The sequence below is a fragment of the Lissotriton vulgaris genome, chromosome 2_1 (assembly GCF_964263255.1).
Source record: "Lissotriton vulgaris chromosome 2_1, aLisVul1.2, whole genome shotgun sequence".
In the NCBI taxonomy this organism is placed as follows: domain Eukaryota; kingdom Metazoa; phylum Chordata; class Amphibia; order Caudata; family Salamandridae; genus Lissotriton; species Lissotriton vulgaris.
Genome location: NC_141687.1, coordinates 16,037,100 through 16,055,163, shown reverse-complemented (window position 1 = coordinate 16,055,163; position 18,064 = coordinate 16,037,100). Strand labels below are relative to the sequence as shown.

The 18,064-nt window shown below is 49.4% G+C and overlaps 1 protein-coding gene across 1 annotated transcript in view; it reads left to right on the top strand.

Annotated features, from left to right (window-relative positions):
• Positions 1–18,064, top strand: part of LOC147729472 (unconventional myosin-X-like) — a 763,954-nt gene that overhangs the window by 715,711 nt on the left and 30,179 nt on the right. The window contains exons 32-34 of the mRNA XM_086954339.1: positions 329–523; positions 10,238–10,395; positions 11,021–11,144. Of these exons, the coding sequence (XP_086810465.1) occupies positions 329–523; positions 10,238–10,395; positions 11,021–11,144 (477 nt within the window). The remainder of the gene's footprint in view (positions 1–328; positions 524–10,237; positions 10,396–11,020; positions 11,145–18,064) is intronic.

Genomic DNA, 18,064 nt, shown 5'->3' with positions numbered 1-18,064 from the left:
CACCAGGCTTACTTCGAAGTTAATGTCGTTTTTCGCCAAAGTTGGTGCACACATTGCTGTATATCTCTAGACAGGTGTTTCTGGGTTTAGCCCTTCATCCGTAGAGAACAGAGTAGTGCCATCGGGGTTGCTGAGATGCTGCCCCTGTGTCCCCAGGTCACAGGACCACGCCACAGGCACACAGGTGCAGCCTTGGGGAGCGTGTCAGCTCGACTGAACACTGTTTCTGTATATCTGGCTCATCGGCTATAGATCGTGTTCTTAGCTCTGTTCCCCGCCCCATCTCTATCATCCTTTCTAAAACCTTGTATTTGTTCTGCTCTCCCAGGCTGGCTTCATAAAGAAGTTCATGGTGGCAGCAAAATGTCCTCCCTGAAGTTGAAGAAGCGCTGGTTCGTCCTCACCCACAACGCCCTAGACTACTACAAGTCCTCCGAGCGCGCCGCGTCCAAGCTCGGGACCCTGGTGCTCAACAGCCTGTGCTCGGTGGTGCAGCCGGACGAGAAGGTCTTCAAGGAAGCAGGTAAGTGGTGCACATCTGGGGGTTTGCTGGGTCAACATTGACACATCTGGAGCTGCAGGTGTTCAAGGCTACTGTGTCAGCAGAAAAGAAGTACAAAAGAAAGTCCAGCATCATGTCTGCTGAATAATTCTAGAAGTGAAGAGAATGAAAAGAAAGTTCAGTATTGATAGGGTAGTGGGGCACAGTGGCAGCTGGTGAACCTTTAAACTGGTGGGGGACATATGTATACATCAGCTTGCAGGATGTGGATAAGCACTGCCTCTTCCCAGGAGGGTTCCAGCAGTATGGAGGAGGGCTTCCCTCAGAGAAGAATGAAAGAGGTGGCTGAACACGACACATGGCAACAGGGAAGGGAGATAGGGAGGAATACACGGATGGTGGCAGGAAAAAGGTCAGAATGGCGCATGGATAAAGAAGAGGGCAGCACGCCATAGTAATAAGGGGGCGTGTGCGAGGTGAATCAAGGTCGAGAGTGATAGAATTAAAGGAGAGGTGTGAGGTGTGAAGAAAGGCTGAGTTAAGAGAGTACACACTATACGCAGAGCTGAAAGCATCACAGTGAAGAAAAACAATAGCCAGCCAATCACAAACCGTGAAAGAAATAGTAAAGGACGATACAGGGGTGACCACAAACAATGATGGAGATAAGAGAGGCAAAACATGTAAGAGAGGACAGAGTGACACAGAAAGAAAAGAGGAGGGAGTGATGAGGTCAGGTATCCAGGAGGAGGTGTGGAATGGAGCATGGGGAGTGACAGAGGAAGGAAAGAGACTCGCCCCCTCTCCAGACCATCCAATCATGCCATGCGGCCCTGTAGGAGGCTACCTTGGCATATCGTGCACACTTATTCAAGTGTAGCACCCTGCACCAATCCAGATAACCCTTATGCTGTTTTAGTGGTTTAGACACCCTTAGAAAGCTCTCCAAGTGGTAGCTGTGGAGAGCAGCCTTCAGGCTTAGTCTTGAAGGAGAGTAAAGCAGCTTGTTTCACCAGAGCATAATCTTATTGATATAGATTAAGTGAAAAAGAACCACACAGTGTATTTATAAAAATATCTATTTATTACAGAAACTCACTAACCAATGCAACATCTCCTACCCGTAGATATAATTACAATACACACAACACTTTAGCAATACGACCGATAAGTAGCACGAGAACACAGTGGGCTCCAGGGGGCGACCAAACCATGTACAAAGATAGTAGAATGCGACGAACGACCGAAGTCAAGAGTGGACACAGAAGCCTCTGAATTGTTGAGGAACCACCCGAGATAAGGACCCTGGAACCCCACGGTGGCCATGTGCTATGGGGGTACACGACCATGTGCTCAAGGTAAGTCAACAGGCAAGTTGTGTTGCAATTCTTATGAAAAAGGACCCTTCACAGAGGACTTGGAAGACACCCCATGAAAGAGGGATTGTTCAAGAGTCACTCCACCCATCAATGCCCAGGAGACCAGGTTACCTGCACCAGGGAAGCCGGGTACTTGGGTACTAAGTGACGTAAGGAACTTCCGTAGACCTCAATGGAGGACTCCAAGCAAGATGCTGCTGGCGAAGAAGCTGGAAGAGTCTGGTTGAATCCAAGCCTGGATTCAAGAAGAGTAGAACCTGCAAGAAGAGGGGACAGAGTCTATGTCACTCAGGTGTGACCAGGAGACACAAGAGTCGATTGCCCACCAATGTCGGCTGTTGCAGGAAAGTTGATTGTGCCCTTGTCTCTGCAGCTACATGGACCATGTGACGCTGAGGAAGACCAGGACCGGTGTACGAGCTGTTTATGCCGTATGTCGATATCCAAGGGGGCGGTGTCCGGCGGGAGCACCAACAGGCCTTGAGAACAGCCACATGTGGAAGAAGACAAAAGGGTACAATGCCGGGACCAACGAGGTCCAAGAGACTTAACATGTTCAAGTAAGTCAGAGTAGGCCCTGAGCAAGCAGGGGAGCTGACTGGGATCAAAGAAGACCCTCGACAGGGGCCAAAGATCTCTGGCTACAAGGATCACGCAGCTTTAGCAACGGTCAGCCGACGAGGTGCACAGGGACTCAGTTGCTGCAGTGTCAACAAGGGATCCTTTCATCAGACTCTGTCTGAAGACAGTTCAGGCCTCGAGGAACTTGTAGAACCGTGACCTGTGTTACCAGTCCGGTTGGTGACCAGGATCAGTATTGATCATCTTGTGTTGTGGAGAGGGACTCCTTTACTCCAAGGGAGATTCCTTTGGGTGTCTTTGGATGTCCACAGGACAATGAAGGGGCCTGTATGGAGCACAGACACTGGCGGTGCAGCAGGCTTGCAGAACGAAGAGCTCAAGAGCAGAGAGTGTCTTCCCGGTTGCAGTCTCGGTTCCAAAGGTGAAGTCTGATGCAGTCAGTCCGACGTGGTCTGCAGAACCCGGTCAGAATGTCCAGATCGTTGAAGAGAACGCAGAGTTTGATCTGAATCTAATCTCACGACGAATCTAGGAACCCACCCTCTGGTAAGCACTTAAGTACCCTAAGGAAAGGGTTGGGATGATTCAGGGTCCCCCCAAGCGGAGGGGATGGACAGTGGGAAGGTTACTCCCATGTCCTTTGTCCAGTTTCGTGCCAGAGAGGGAGCCAAGGCTCCCAGAACTGGTTTGAGCTGTAGTATGCAAGGAGGGCACCAAATGTGCCCCTCTAGCAGTCTCAGTGGCGCTGGCAAGCACCCCTACCCTGTCCCAATACACTAATCCTGTCTGGGAGGTGGTCACACCTCCCGGTGACAGGATAACTATTGGTCTGCCTTCCCTTGCTCGAGCTTGGCTCAGCAGCAGGAGGGCAGAATTGTGTCTCAGGTCGGTAGCAGCCCTGGCTTACTGTTTGGTTCTGGAAGACTGGTACTGGGAGCAGTGAGGGCCTCCCGTTGGAGATTTAAAGTGCATAGGATCATACTCTCTCACCCGTTACAGTGTGGGGGTGTGATTTCAACATGTTTGATACCAAGCATGACAGGGTTCGTTACAGACAGTTTGGCGATGGTCATCGCGTAATAACGCATGGCCACTCGATATATCGTAATTGCTGATGCACTGACAACCAAGGAAAATGGACTCCGAAGGTTGCAGGGGTGTCCTGCTCATGCAGAGGCACCCTCATACTTAAAACCGAGCACCCTGCATTTGGGACAGAACGGCATACTAGAGGGGTGACTTAGAGGTTTTTAGTGCAGTAATGTTGGATGTATGGCAAATGATATCTTTCATGAGAGGTGCAAGCAGCAACTCACACAGGCGGCAATGGCAGGCATAATGCATGCTTCAGCCCATGGGTGACCCCTGGTGTACCTATGCCCTCAGTACCATATACTAGGAACTGACAAGGGTGCACCAGTAGCCAATCAGGAATGTACCAAGTTACTCACCATAGCCACTTTAGGGAGAAAGCACAGTGACTGTGGTCCTGATTAGCAGCGTCCCAGTCAGACTAGCCAGAAAACCATAATGACACCAGCAAAAAGTGGGGGTGACCATGAAAGCAGATCCTATCTTCCTACACGCCCGATATCGAATAAACGGAGTATCGCTTCTGCAGCAGCACGTTTGTTTTTCGTTCTTTGGTTATTTTCTAAACATCAGAGCAGGACTATGATGACTATAGTTAGGAGACCTAGTAATAAATAAAAAAGGAACTACATCCGTAAATCATGAGTGGTATTCCTAAGCTGAAGACGAGTGCGCTCTTCCTCCTTTCTGTTATGCGGTTTGTGCTGAAGAAGAGAATCCATCATGCTCGGCATGACCCCCTGGGGTGTTAGAACACGCGAACCCAGAAGGCCGCTGCAGAGTACTTTACTTTTCACACTTGTTCAGCAGCCCTATGTCTTTGTCGTGTTCTCTGAGGTGCAGTTCTGGGTCCTCTCTCTCCAGAGAAGTCTGGCAGCCAGCAGGCTCTCAGGGCCTGACCACGCTTGTGTGAACCAGACACTAGAACAGGTCGCACAGCCCCACCTTTGGATGGCTCGGTGTGCAGCGTCACTTCACACCAGGCCTGCAACGCCCATAGGGCTCAAAGGCCTTCAGCCCACCCCGTCGTGTGTGTCAGCCCGGTGAGACAGCTTCCCAGGCACACACACAGACAGGTCTTGAGCAGCTGTGGGCTGACTGGTCTGGTGTCCGTCTTATCGCAGCCGCAACCGAGTACTTCACAGGTCTTTAAGCCATTTACTTGTTAATGAGGCTTTGTTCTTTCACCTTTTCTTAGAGCCCCTGCATCTCCACTCTGCCTATTGCTGGATGAATTACCCCTTCCCCCCAGAAATTCAGCTCTAGTTGCGTCTCTGCTTCACACAGACTTGTGTGCATCAGGTTAGATTGAGATTCAAAATCCGCACTGGCACGCTAAAAGAAAGTGGCCCACATCTGTGTATTGTTTTTCTTCAAAACACTAATTTGGCGAAGTTTTATAAACACCTGAAAGTAAGTGAGGCCACTTCTGCTCAGGCCCCTCCCCTGCTCAGTCTCTATGCATTAATGGGCCGGCCCAGCGAAAGAAAGGGGTGACACCTCTGCCATTTGATAAAAGTGGGGGAATGAACACCCATCTGGCTCCCGAAAGGCCACTCAGAGCCCCACTGGGGGGCGCTGCCGGCATCCAAACACACCAGACACAGCCCAACTCGACCCCAGGCTGCCAAAAATGCAGCCCACAGCTGGAACTTCTATACCGTCCCCTCGGCCATTGCCCAGGTGCCCGCCTTACGAATCCGACCCGGACCGAGGGTGAAGGATGGCTCCGACTCCAATGGCTGCCATGCAGCCTCCGAGCAGGCTGCACATTGAAGCCCCCGGAGCTCGATGGATTGTTTGCCTCAGCTGCACCTCGGAACACTCTCTCGGATTGGACACAAAGCGCGTTTTCAAATACACGTCCGCACTGCTACACAGATGAAAACTGTTAACATTGGAGGGTGCAAAATGGGAGAGGGGCAAAGCCCGGACACCCTATTGGAGAAACAGTCCTCAATAAACAAGTGATAATATATGCAATACTTACTGACCCTTAAATATTACACCCACCAGAAGCCTTAAATAATCTGCAGACGTCTTGGGTGATCAAACTTCTGCTGTAAAAAAGAGGAAGGTGCGCTGTAACTCCCAGAGAGGGCACGATCAAGCAATCTTACTCGAAAGGAAGGACCCTCGAGCAGTTGTCCATGAGCAGCAATAACCAGCTGACCCGAAGAGTCCATCATAGCCGATATTAAAGAAAAGAACACTCCTAAAACATAACATAACATAGCATGTGTATTTGTAAAGCGCACGTTCACCCCTGACGGGGCATCTTGGTGCTAAATAACAGATGTTTATTGTTACCCAACTCAATGGTACTCATTTTATCGATCTCAGATGGATGAAAGGCTGAGTGGACCCACTGGGATTTGAACCTATGACCATGAGGTCGAACACAGGCCCCTGCAGTGGATGCATTAGTCCACTAAACCAACAATATAGCACCCTCACCCCCCTACCATTCTGAGACCCCCAGGGTATGACAACCAACCAACCCGGCCTCCCTCTGAGCAGCTGATGAGGGTGAGGCACGTGCCTCGAAGAGCTGCTGGACCTAATGTGGGAGGGAAAGAGGGGCCAGCTCCAAAAAAACACATTACTAGAGGGCCCGACTCCTAAAGACCCCCATTACTAGAGGGCCCGACTCCTAAAGACCCCCATTGCTTGAGGGCCCGACACCTAAAGACCCCCATTACTAGAGGGACCAGCTCCTAAAGACCCCATTATTAGAAGGGCAAAACAAATACTCACTACAGACCCTCCAACGGCTCCCCAAATGCTAGACCCTATCTTCACCAACTTTGCCAATATCTGGGTGGACAAGCCCATCCCTTCACCTGGACCGACAATTCCCTCATCTGCTTCAATCTACATTTCAACCACCAATGATTAACCACCCCGCCCAAAGCCTCCTTTCACAACTGGAACATCAACTCAGAAGAAATCTGGACCTCAGAACTGCAACAACGCCACACCAACTCAAACACACCTGTTCATTCAACCACACAAACCACTAGATCACCTCCAGTGTAGGCGCCGTGGTCCCTATCAAAACCACAACCACCACAAAGACGAGACTGCTAAGAAAATGGTACAATTATTATCTTCGATGCACCAAGCGACACTGCAAGCTGCTCGCCACCAACACGCCAACAAGCAACCTACAAATCCACTCTCCAGCAACTGAAACCCCCAAGCACACAGCACTGACCGAGAAAATAGACAAAACACTAATAGCTCTAAGGAAATCTTCTCCATAGTGAAGGAATTCACCTCGCCCACTGCCAGTTCCTCTACCATCACCCTCTCTCATGCTCCTCTTCTGTGCAAGATAAGCACAACCTACAACAACTTTGAACACCAACCAAACCTCTACACTCAGCTAGACCTCCTTCAAGTCCATGACAGCACCTGAGAAACCACACTAACCTACTAGCCGACCATCACCTACATGGAAACCACCACAGCCATTTGCTCCATCCATTCAGGAACCCCATTGGACCCCTGCCCACACTTCGCCTTCACAACAGGTCTCAAGTCCATCTGCTCCACACTCACCCCAATCATCAATGACGGCCTTACCACTGCTACCTTCTTGGACCACAGGAAACCCACCGCAATCCTGCCTCTACTGATAAAACAGACAGCAGATCCAACTTAACCAGCAAACTACAGACCCATCTCTCTGCTACCCTACCCAGCACAAGCCTTGAAGAACCTCACGAACAAGAGACTAACAAACCACCTGAACAACAACTGCCTCCTGGACCCGTCCTAATCAGGGTTCAGACTGAACCACAGCACAGATGCCACTCTCATTGCTGCCACTGACGACATCGGGCCCCTCATGGACCTAAGCGACACCACAGCCAACCATCCTACTTGACTTCTCCGCAGCTTTTGATACGGGCTCCCACCTGATCCTCATCTAGTGCCTCCACAAATTTGGTATTTGAGGAAGAGCTCTTCAGTTGGTCAGCTCCTTCCTCACAGGACACAGACAGAGAGGCAGCCACCCCTGAACCCACCGAGCTGCTCTGTGGAGTCTCCCAGGGGTCTTCACTCTGCCTTAAACTCTTCAATATCTACATGGCCCCACTCGCCAACATCATACAAAGCTATGTAACCAAAATCTCTGATGCAGACGAGACACAACTCATTCTCTCTCCTCCACCAACACCACCACCCCCAAGCAAAGTTGGAGTCCGAAGTTGACCTCTGGGGGAAATCCAACTTTTTAATCTCTGGTAAGACGGAGATAGTATCCGGGTTGGAAATAATCATCACTCTGGTCTTCGGCCTGGTGGCCGTCTGAACTCTAGCCCGCGCCCCATGTATCCCACACCTCGTACAGCCAAGCTAGGATCTTGTGAATTATGGCTGACCACATACTATTGATGTCCAGCCAAGTGAACTTGATTCCCTCTCCCTGCTTCAACACCCTCAAGAACCTCAGGAAATTTTTCACCTGCCCTCCTCTCAATGCCCTCAAGCAAGACGGCTGAAACACACTCTACGTGACCATCTCCACCCAACTCACCAAGGGTCTCCATATCATTCAGAATGCAGCAGCCAATGTCATTCAATCTCCCACCACATACCATCATTTCTACCTCCAATGGTTCCCGATTCAGAAGCTTGCACTGATTACACAAAGCATTGCACAACCTAGGCCCCGCTGGCCTGAACAGCTGCATCAGCCTCTGCACCAACCTCCTGATTGCTGTTGCCCCCCAGATCCAAAAAGCCAGAACCGGTGGCCACGCCTTCAGGTACCTGACTTCTAAAGCCTGGAACGAACTCCCCCCCTCACGGTAAGGCCGACAGCTCAGTCCTTGAATTCAGGAATGAAATGTGGTTCTGCACATAGGCATCAGCTAGGACAGCGTCTACCCCTTATTTCCAGTGCCAGAAATCCCTTCGGGGTAGGATGGACGCTTTAAAAGTATTCTGAACATGTCATAACTAAGGGTCTGATTTATATGTTGGCAGAGAGAGAACTCCATTGCAACAGTGATTTCTTGACGGTGGAGACCACTCCGTCTCTGCCGTGGTCAAGCGTCTCCAACAGCCCGATGAAGTTAGGGCCTCTGGAGCTTTGGCTATAAGTCTGCCCACCTAATATAGATGGGTGGCCGTATAGCCATTTTTCAGTGCTTGTCACCGCCAGGAAAAACCTGGCGATTAAGGGGCATTGAAGAGTGCTCAATGCATCAGGGCGACCAAGTGCTATGTTCTGTTTCTCTGCCGGAGGGCAAACTGACCACGAGGAGGTAAATGAGGCCCTTAATCTGCAGCAAGGAAATGTTTAGATTCTTCAGTTGTGAGGATCCCTCAACACCTACTGCTGTGTGTGCTTGGTTCCTACCACCACTGCTCTTTAAATAACGTCCCAGGGCACGCGTCCCAGCACACGGCATGTGTCCCAGCACACGGCACGTGTCCCAGCAAAGGGCACTCGCCACAGCCTAGGACTCTCGCCCGAGCCTAGGGCGCACTACTTAGCCCAGGGTATGCTCTCCCGGCACAGGGCAGGCACCACACCCCAGGGTACGCACCACAGCCATGGGTACGTGCCACAGCCCTGGGTACATACCACAGCCCAATGCGGGTGCCACAACCCAGTGCACGTGCCACAGCCCAGTGTACGCACCACAGTGCTTTTGTCCAAGGATTGTTGCAGGGATTCTGCACAAACACATAACTATGCATAGGATTATGGGACCTTACTGCATAGGGACTGAGTCATCCTACCACCTTAGTACCCAAGAGCCCCGTACCGACTAGCTATAGTGTCTCAGTTGCTCTCCTACTCACTCACAGAGAAACAAGTGGTTAGACACTGCAGAACAAAACACTACCAACTCTCTCAGGAATCGCGGTTGCAGGACACACCCTTTCGCTCTCACACTCCTACGAGTCCAGAAAAAGATCTGATATAGATATGGACAAGTTTAAAATATTTATTTTACCTAACGTGCTCTGGTATGCAGTATGCGTGCCACAATAAGCAGGAAAATGCATAACACAAATGCGGTCAGGATAGCAAGTAGTCCATAAATCTTGAAAGAGGGGTCTTCCTGAAAAGACAGTGAACCTTAATCTCCCTCCCCCTGTAAAGGAGTAAGTGATTATATATTAGAAGATCTCTGGGCGTTACCTGCAGACCCCGTACCAGTCTATAGATGGTATATTTACGTCATAGGTGCTGTCTCACTGTTTTCCCTGGAAAGGTCCCTCTCCAAGTGTGTGTTACCTATTCCTGTATTCCAATAAGACTAAAGTACGTATTGCCAAACAAAAGCTGCATTGGAATGTTTTGTCTAGGCGCTCAACCTGACCAGAACAGAATAACTAGGGTGTTGTTGATCAACCTTGCTCACAATGTTCAGGCTAAGACCCAAGAAACTGCAGAGTGTGAGCACAGCAGTAGATTCTCATGTGCGAACAGCAAAAGAGGCATTTGCAAAATAAACTAGTGTAGTAACGTGCGCAAAGCAGTAGACAGTCTGCGGCGTGCCCCTGCTAACTTAGAGAAGACGACAATGACCCTTTGGGCCATGAGACAGAGGATGGCTTCACTTACGCTGTAAATACACATCCTTGTAATGTGGAGGAGATAGTCCGTGTTTTATAGAATGAACATTATTAACAGATTGTTTTCTCATATTCCTAGGGTATTGGAATATCATCATTCATGGACGTAAACATTCCTATCGGCTGTACACCAAACTTCTAAATGAGGCGATGAGGTGGGCGTCGGCCATCCAGGGTGTTATTGACAGCAAAGTGCCCATAGAAACACCCACGCAGCAGCTGATACGAGACATCAAGGTAGGTTGTGGCATATACTAGGGAGACTCTTGAGTTCAGACATCCACAGGGCCCCTCCGCCCGTGCTGCATAGATGTATCCACAAACCAGAACCCACAGGGTCCCTCCACCAGTGCTGCACAGATGTATCCATGTAACCCCAAGACAGACATCCACGGGGCCCCTCCGCCAGTGCTGCACAGATATATTTACAAACCAGACATCCTGTGCGCCCCTCCGCCAGTGCTGTACAGATATATCCACAAACCAGACATCCTGTGGGCCCCTCCGCCAGTGCTGCACAGATATATCCACAAACCAGACATCCACAGGGCCCCTCCGCCAGTGCTGCACAGATGTATCAGTTGTACTCCAACCCAGATACCCGTATGTGTCCTCCAAAGCTGCCCAGATTTACCTGAATATCCCCCAGTCATACACTTACAGGGGGGCTGCATAGTTGCCCTGATACAGCATATATAATCCCACATATCTACCAGCATCACCCCCCAGGGGCCCTGCAGAACTGCCCTTCGTAGCAGTACAGGCCCATGTATGTGGTCTTACCTGCACATCAGCCTCTCTGTGATTATGTTTACATTGATCTGATAACAACAGTGGTCTGAAACTGACTGCTTTTTTTTAGGAAACCAGTTCTAACTGCGAGTTGGTTGAGCAGACGTACAAGAGGAACCCGATTCTACGGTATACCCAGCACCCGCTGCACTCCCCGCTACTGCCACTGCCCTACGGAGACGTCCGCCTAAACCGTAAGTCCTTTTAATATTGAAGGTGCAAGTTGGCTGTATGAGTAGAAACTACTTCTTTTCAAATCTTCATAACAAAAAAAATGCTATTTACTTTTAGAGGTCTACATTTGATTGTCCCTTACTAGTGTACATGTATTCCCTCAGTGTGTCTTTACCTCCTCAATATACCCTCACACGCATAATGCACACTCACCAATTCGTAATCCTGGGCAAAGATAAAGATCTTTGGGGCCCACAACATTGGCCCGAAAGCATGGGTCTTACTCCCAGGCCTGTGGCTCAGGTGCGCAACCTCGGTTTCTTAATTGATGACAAGCTTACGATGCATCAACAGGCTGTTAAAGTGGCTGCCATCTGCTTTGCCACTCTCAAATGGCTCCAAAAAATCCTGTGGATGCTTCCGACCAACACCCAAAGGACAGTGGTCCAGGCTTTGATAACATCACGCCTGGACTACGGGAATGTCCTGTACCTTGGCGCTGATCTGACTACGCTGAGAAAACCTCGGGTAGCTCAAAATGCGGCCGCAAGGCTGCTACGCAATGTCCCCAGGAGAGCATCAGCACTCCCCGCCCTTCGCGATCTGCACTGGCTAGAAATTAAAAATAGAATTAAGTTTAAGGCCTTGTGTTACATTTTCAAGATTAAACAAGGCTCTGCCCCCAAATACCTACAAAATCTTATTCATGCCTATACTCCTAGCCGTACCCTTAGATCTGCAGGTAAGGGAGACTTTGTCGTTCCTAGATTTAGGCTGGTGAAGATGGGCGGCCGTTCCTTTTCACATCTGGCCACAAAAACGTGGAACACCTTGCCTGTGAGTCTGAAGTTGGAAACTAACTTTGTTAAGTTCCGTAAGGGACTAAAAACTTGGCTTTTTCAGCAATAGGTTTTCTTTTCAAGTAAGCACTGTTTTCTTTGAACAGCCGTACCTCCTCCAAGTCTTGTAGCTTTTCTTCTTCAATCTTTCCCTTGGCGCCGGGAAACCCATTGCGGGTAGCTGTGCGCCTTACAAGTTTAAATAAATAAATAAATCAAATTAATTCGTCATTGGTTCATCTACTCACTACAGCATGTCCCCTGAGTGAGTCTTCTCCAAGTAAGTGAACTTAGTGTGCTCTATCTGTTAATGTGTTGATAATGTGATTTCACCTCCTAAGAATGCCCTCCACCCCTTCACTGTGCCTCCATCAGTCGTGTGCCCTTCTCCTGTACTGTCTTCATCTGATCACACCACACCCTGATCCAACAGCTTTACAAGCCTGGAATCCAAGGAGACCACTGCACGTGTATCGCCTCTTTCTTCACCGGCAGAACCCAGAGAATCCGCCTCCCGCCCTTCACCTCCGATCCTAAGAACATCTGTGGCGTCCCTCAAGGCTCAGCCCAACCCTGTTCAACACCGACATGACTTCCGTGACCGACGTTGTAAGATCGCATGGACTGAACATGATAGCCTATGCCAACGATACCCAGCTCATCATCTCCTTATTAGAAGACCCTCGGTAACACTGAAAAACATCCGTAGATGCATTAAGAACATCGGCGAAGGGGTGAGGACAACTGCCTGCAACTCAACACAGACAAGACGGAAGTGCTGATCTTAGTAAACACCTCCCTATGGAATGACGCCTGGTGGCCCACCGAACTAGGACCCACACCAACGCCGACCAAACACACCCGCAAATTCAGCTTCATTCTGGAGAGCAAGCTCACCATGAAAAAACAAATCAACACAGTCTCATCCACCTGCTTCCTCATCCTCCACAAGCTCTGCAAGATTTTAGAATGGCTCCCACAGACATCAGACACACTGTCACACAGGCTCTGATCACCAGCCAACTGGACTGCGGCAACGTACTCTATGCAGGAATCACCTCATACCTCCTCAAGAGACTGCAAACAAAACAGAACACAGCAGCCACCATTGCCTCTTTGAGTTAAGCCTGTCCTCTGTGCCAAGCTACCAGAGGAGAGCACCGGCTGTGCATCTGACTTACCCTGACTAGCGTGGTGGTCCCTACTTGGACAGGGTGCATACGTCTGCCAACTAGAGACACCATTACTAACACGGGGCCACCCCACCTCTCGCCTAGTCTCCTGCACTAATGCTGCGATACAGGAATCTACAATCTCTGAAGCGATTCATTCCCAACTCCAGACGAGTGCAGGCGCTTTTGAAACCTGTCCCCTATTTTCAAAATGAGGGACCGGCATGCTCCCCCTCCCCCCTGTGTTCATTAAACACTGCTCTGATCAACCAGAGAAGTACATGCCCAGGTTGGCCGGTAAGTCCTGAAAACAAATTTGAAGAGATCGGGTCTGGTCATGAAATCGATGGCCATCGTAAAACTTTCCTTTTGATAGATTCCCAGAGACGAGAGTTGTAGCAAGTATGGGCTCATCGGCTGCATGTCCCCCCAGGGTCATCCAGAAACCTCCTTCATTGTACTTGTCTTCAAGTTCATCCTCCCTCTTCTGACCTCAATTCCAGAGGCTTCTCACGCTGTTTCCAAGAAAGACTCACAAGTTAACTGACGCTGTCTCCCTTACATTAATTATTAGGAGCCTCTTATGTAATTTCCTATTTTCTCATTTGCATTAAATGCTACATGCTGCGTTTCAATACTTCCTGCAAAGTCCTCTTGCATTCATTTCTACAAGCCTTTCTATGTCACTTCCTCTAAGTCCTGTTGTATAATGTTCGAGGCATGTGAGTTGTAGATCACATGCTTTGCATACCCTGCCATCTAGTGTTGGGTCCGGATGTTTACACTTTGTTTTTCTTCGAAGAAGTCTTTTCCAGTCACAAGGTAGGTGACTCCTCTTTTTGGTGATAGTGCGCATGGACATCGACTCCATTGATTGTTTTTTTCCACCATCAGGTTCGGATGTGAATTGCGGCGCTCCGGTTCCCCTCAATGCGCAATCCACTACCCTCAATGGTATTGTTTCTTGATCGCATTTCCCCTTCTCTGCATATCGTTTCGAGTCAAAGTCTTAGATCTGAAGGTTTGTGGAGGCCCGTTGGGCCTACCCACATCGGGTTCACTAGAAGTCGATGAAACGGAGACCATTCAAATTCTGTCCCAGGTGTCACGCCAATAGTTTCAATCCAAGAAGACACTCCGTGACCGTCAGCCTCAACATCACGAAATGCACCATCAAAGTGGCTCTGCACCCGACATCTTCGGTGAAGATTCCGACCAGGATGAATTCCACGCACAAGGAGCTGAAGAAGAACTGGAACACATCTCTGTGTCCGAAGCCGACTCCGACATGGAAGAACAAGACCAAGTGACACCGGGTCAGCGTACTGTGAGTACAGACACTCCACTGCCCCAACACTTGTTGAAGGAAAAAGGCTCCAGGCCTTCCTCTACCCTCGGGCCAAGGTCGGCGCCGAGAAAAAGTTTGAGGCCACCCTCCGGCCAGGCACTGAAACACAAATGAAAGCCTTCTGACTCAGGCTTGAGTCTGCCCCATGCCAATGCCGAAACGAAACCTTCAGCATCGAAGCACATCATTGCAGCCATTCCCACGCTACTGAAGAGTAAATCTTCTAACCCGAAAGCTTCAGGGCTGAAACCTTTGACGCCAAAAAGTACAGCACCCAAAGGGAAAACTACTGTTCCATCCAGAGAGCCTTGTGTCAACGTTCAACCAGGAAACACGGATCCAAAACAAAAAGAACTGGTCATCCACCCAGATACTGGATATATTCATGTGAAAATGCTAAAGAAAAGGAAAATGGGCTTACAAGAGGACTACCACATTCCTTTGAAATGCAATAATGTGGGTACTAACCCTTCACCTCCTCCCATTACACCTCCTTCACCAATTGACCCAAATTTGCTCATCGCACCCACAAATTCCCCACAACCTCAATCACCTAATATGCAAGATGAAGGGGATGGGGATGAAGATAGGCCACATGACATTAATTGCCCTGGAAATATTATGATACAGACCCCAACACCGATAACGATCCGGATCTATACCCCTCCAGACCCTCCCCACCTGATGATTACATAGGGTATCTAGAGCTACTCAATAAGGCTGCTTACTACCACCGGGTGGAATACGCTAAGAGGCTCTTGAAGAGGATTTTCTATTTGTGTCCTTAAGTTCCGCTCAAAGATCAACACAGACACTACCTACGCTTAAGGGAATGCTTAAAAGTGCTGACGCGATTTGCATAGACCCTGTACGGGCAAGAATTATCACGCCCAGAATTGAGAAAAAGTATAAGCCAGCACCTACTGATCCCACTTACATCAAGGGTCAACTTCCATTAGACTCCCTTGTAGTCTCCAACCCTCGCAAACTCACAAAAGATGCCCCTCCTCCTGATAAGGAGTTGAAATGAATTGATACCTCGGGCAAAATAATAGCATCGCAACTAGCCAATCACTGGCGAAGTGCGAATGCGCAAGCTCTTAGCTCGCGACGACAGAGCTCATTACGATGAGCTAGAAAAGTTAATGCAGTTTTTACCCGATGAGCACAAAACCAAATCCATTGACCTAATTCAGGAGGGGAAATGAATTACCAATACTTCTATTAGGTGCACCTTAGACGCAGCTAACACAGCAGCCCGCGCAATCAACTCCAGTGTGTTGCTACACAGTCCTGCTTCGCTCAGAATTTCAGGGTTTAAACCCGAGGTCCAAGCCTCTATTTTGAGCCAACCCTTTGATAAAGAGCACCTCTGCGGTCCTACAGGGACACTACTCTGGAGAAGATGAAAAAAGACACAGAGGCCGCAAAATCGATGGGGGCTTTACAACTCCCTTCCAATCGGGGGTCCTTTTGCCGCCCCTTTTACTCGGTAGCTCCAAAAACACTTCATCAGAGAATCTCCCCTCCTCTTACAAGAGCAGTAATCAATCGCCCCCCTCTAGAGGTTACTGTAGGGGAGTATTTAGAGGGAACACCGGCAAGGGAAGAGGCAGAGGCAACTATACACCACTGCAAACACCAAACCGCGACTTCCTTCCCCTACCCCGATCATTCTACTCTTGGCAGGGGACGTCTCTTCCAATTTCCACCCATCAGGAAAACAATCACCTCAGACAGATGGGTTCTACAAATTATCCAATATGGTTATTGCCTGGAACTTAGACACTCCCCCGAACATTCCTCCAAGATCACACACAATGTCACAATAACATCTTAACCTTCTCAAGCAAGATGTTCTCTCTCTGTTACAAAAAGGAGCTATAGAACCAGTCCCATTACACTATCGAGGGGACGGTGTACACTCTTTAAACTTCTTAATTCCCCAAAAAGACGGCTCTCTCAGGCCTATACTAGACCTCCGATACCTCAATCTATACAACCAAACGGATCACTTTCATATGGTGACACTCTAAAACGTACTCCCGCTAGTTCAGCAAGGCGACTTTCTGTCTACTTTCGATTTAAAGGACGCCTACTTCCACATCCCGATACACCCCACTCAACGCAAATAACTTAGGTTTGTGGTAGCGGGGCAACATTGCCAATTCAAAGTACTCCCATTCGGAGTCGCTACTGCTTCGAGGGGTTTCACCAAATGCCTGGCAGTAGTCACAGCACATCTAAGAAGACCACGCATTCACGTCTTCCCATACTTAGATGACTGGCTCATAAAAGCCAGCTCGCAAGCAGACTGTCTACGACACACTCACACAACAGGGCTGCTCCCTGATCTGGGATTCAGAGTAAATCTGTCCAAGTCCCATCTCCAACCCTCCAACACGCAAGCGTACTTGGGAGCCGCTCTAGATACACAAGCGGCTCTGGCCTATCCCAATCCAGCCAGAATCGGCAGCATTCAAACTCTAGTTTGCGGGTTTCAGCCTCAACACTCATTGCCAGCTCGAGTGTTCATGCAGTTACTGTGAATGATGGCGTCTTGCAGCCTGCTAGTCCCCTACGCAAGACTTCAAATGCGTCGCCTTCAGGAATGCTTCGCACGTCAGTGGAATCAGTCTCGGGGTCAGTGATCAGATCTAGTGTTGGTGGACGGCACTCATCACTCTCTGCAGTGGTGGAATCCACAAAACCTTCCCAAAGTACGGCCCTTCATCGACCCAGTTCCACAGACCATGCGAACAGCAGACGCATCGCTCACTAGTTGGAGAGCTCATCTCCAAACTCACACAATTCAGGGCACGTGGAGCCTGCAGCAAAAGCAGCTCCACATCAATCATCGAGAGCTTTTAGCGCTCTTTCTAGCGCTCAAAGCCTTTCAAGTTCATCTAGAAGACAAAGCTGCCCTGATACGCACAGACGACATGACATCAATGTATTACGTACAGAAACGGGGGAGGGGGGAACACTCTCTCGAGCTGTAACAACTAGCACAGACTATCTGGAGGTGAGCCATACGTCGCAAAATGTATCTCCTCGCAGAACAACGTCAAGGAGTCGATAATTAATTTGTAGATCTGCTCAGCAGACAGAGCCAACAGATCCACAAGTGGGAACTCCACCCTCGAGTTCTCCTCCTGTTCTTTCAGATGTGGGGCTTCCCAGACATAGATCTGTTCGCCACAAACCTAAGCGCAAAAGGCCTCCAGGTATCCACACCCATTGTCCAGAGGCAAATCACTATGAACGAATTGATGAGGGATATTTGCCTATGCTTTTCTGCCTCTCCCACTCATTCCGCTAGTAGTTCAGAAGCTCAGACAGCAGTCCCTAACACTAATCCTAGTTGCTCCCACATGGGCCCGTCAACCTTGGTTCACCACCCTGTTGGAGCACTCAGTAGTCCCTCACCGAAAACGACATCTTACACCCAATCTCCTCACACAGAGACATGAAGAGATAAGACATCCAGATCCCGGTCATCTCAACCTTGCGATCTGGCACCTGAAGTCATAGAGTTTGCTACCTTAACCTTCCGCCAGTCTGCACAAAGAGACGTCCAA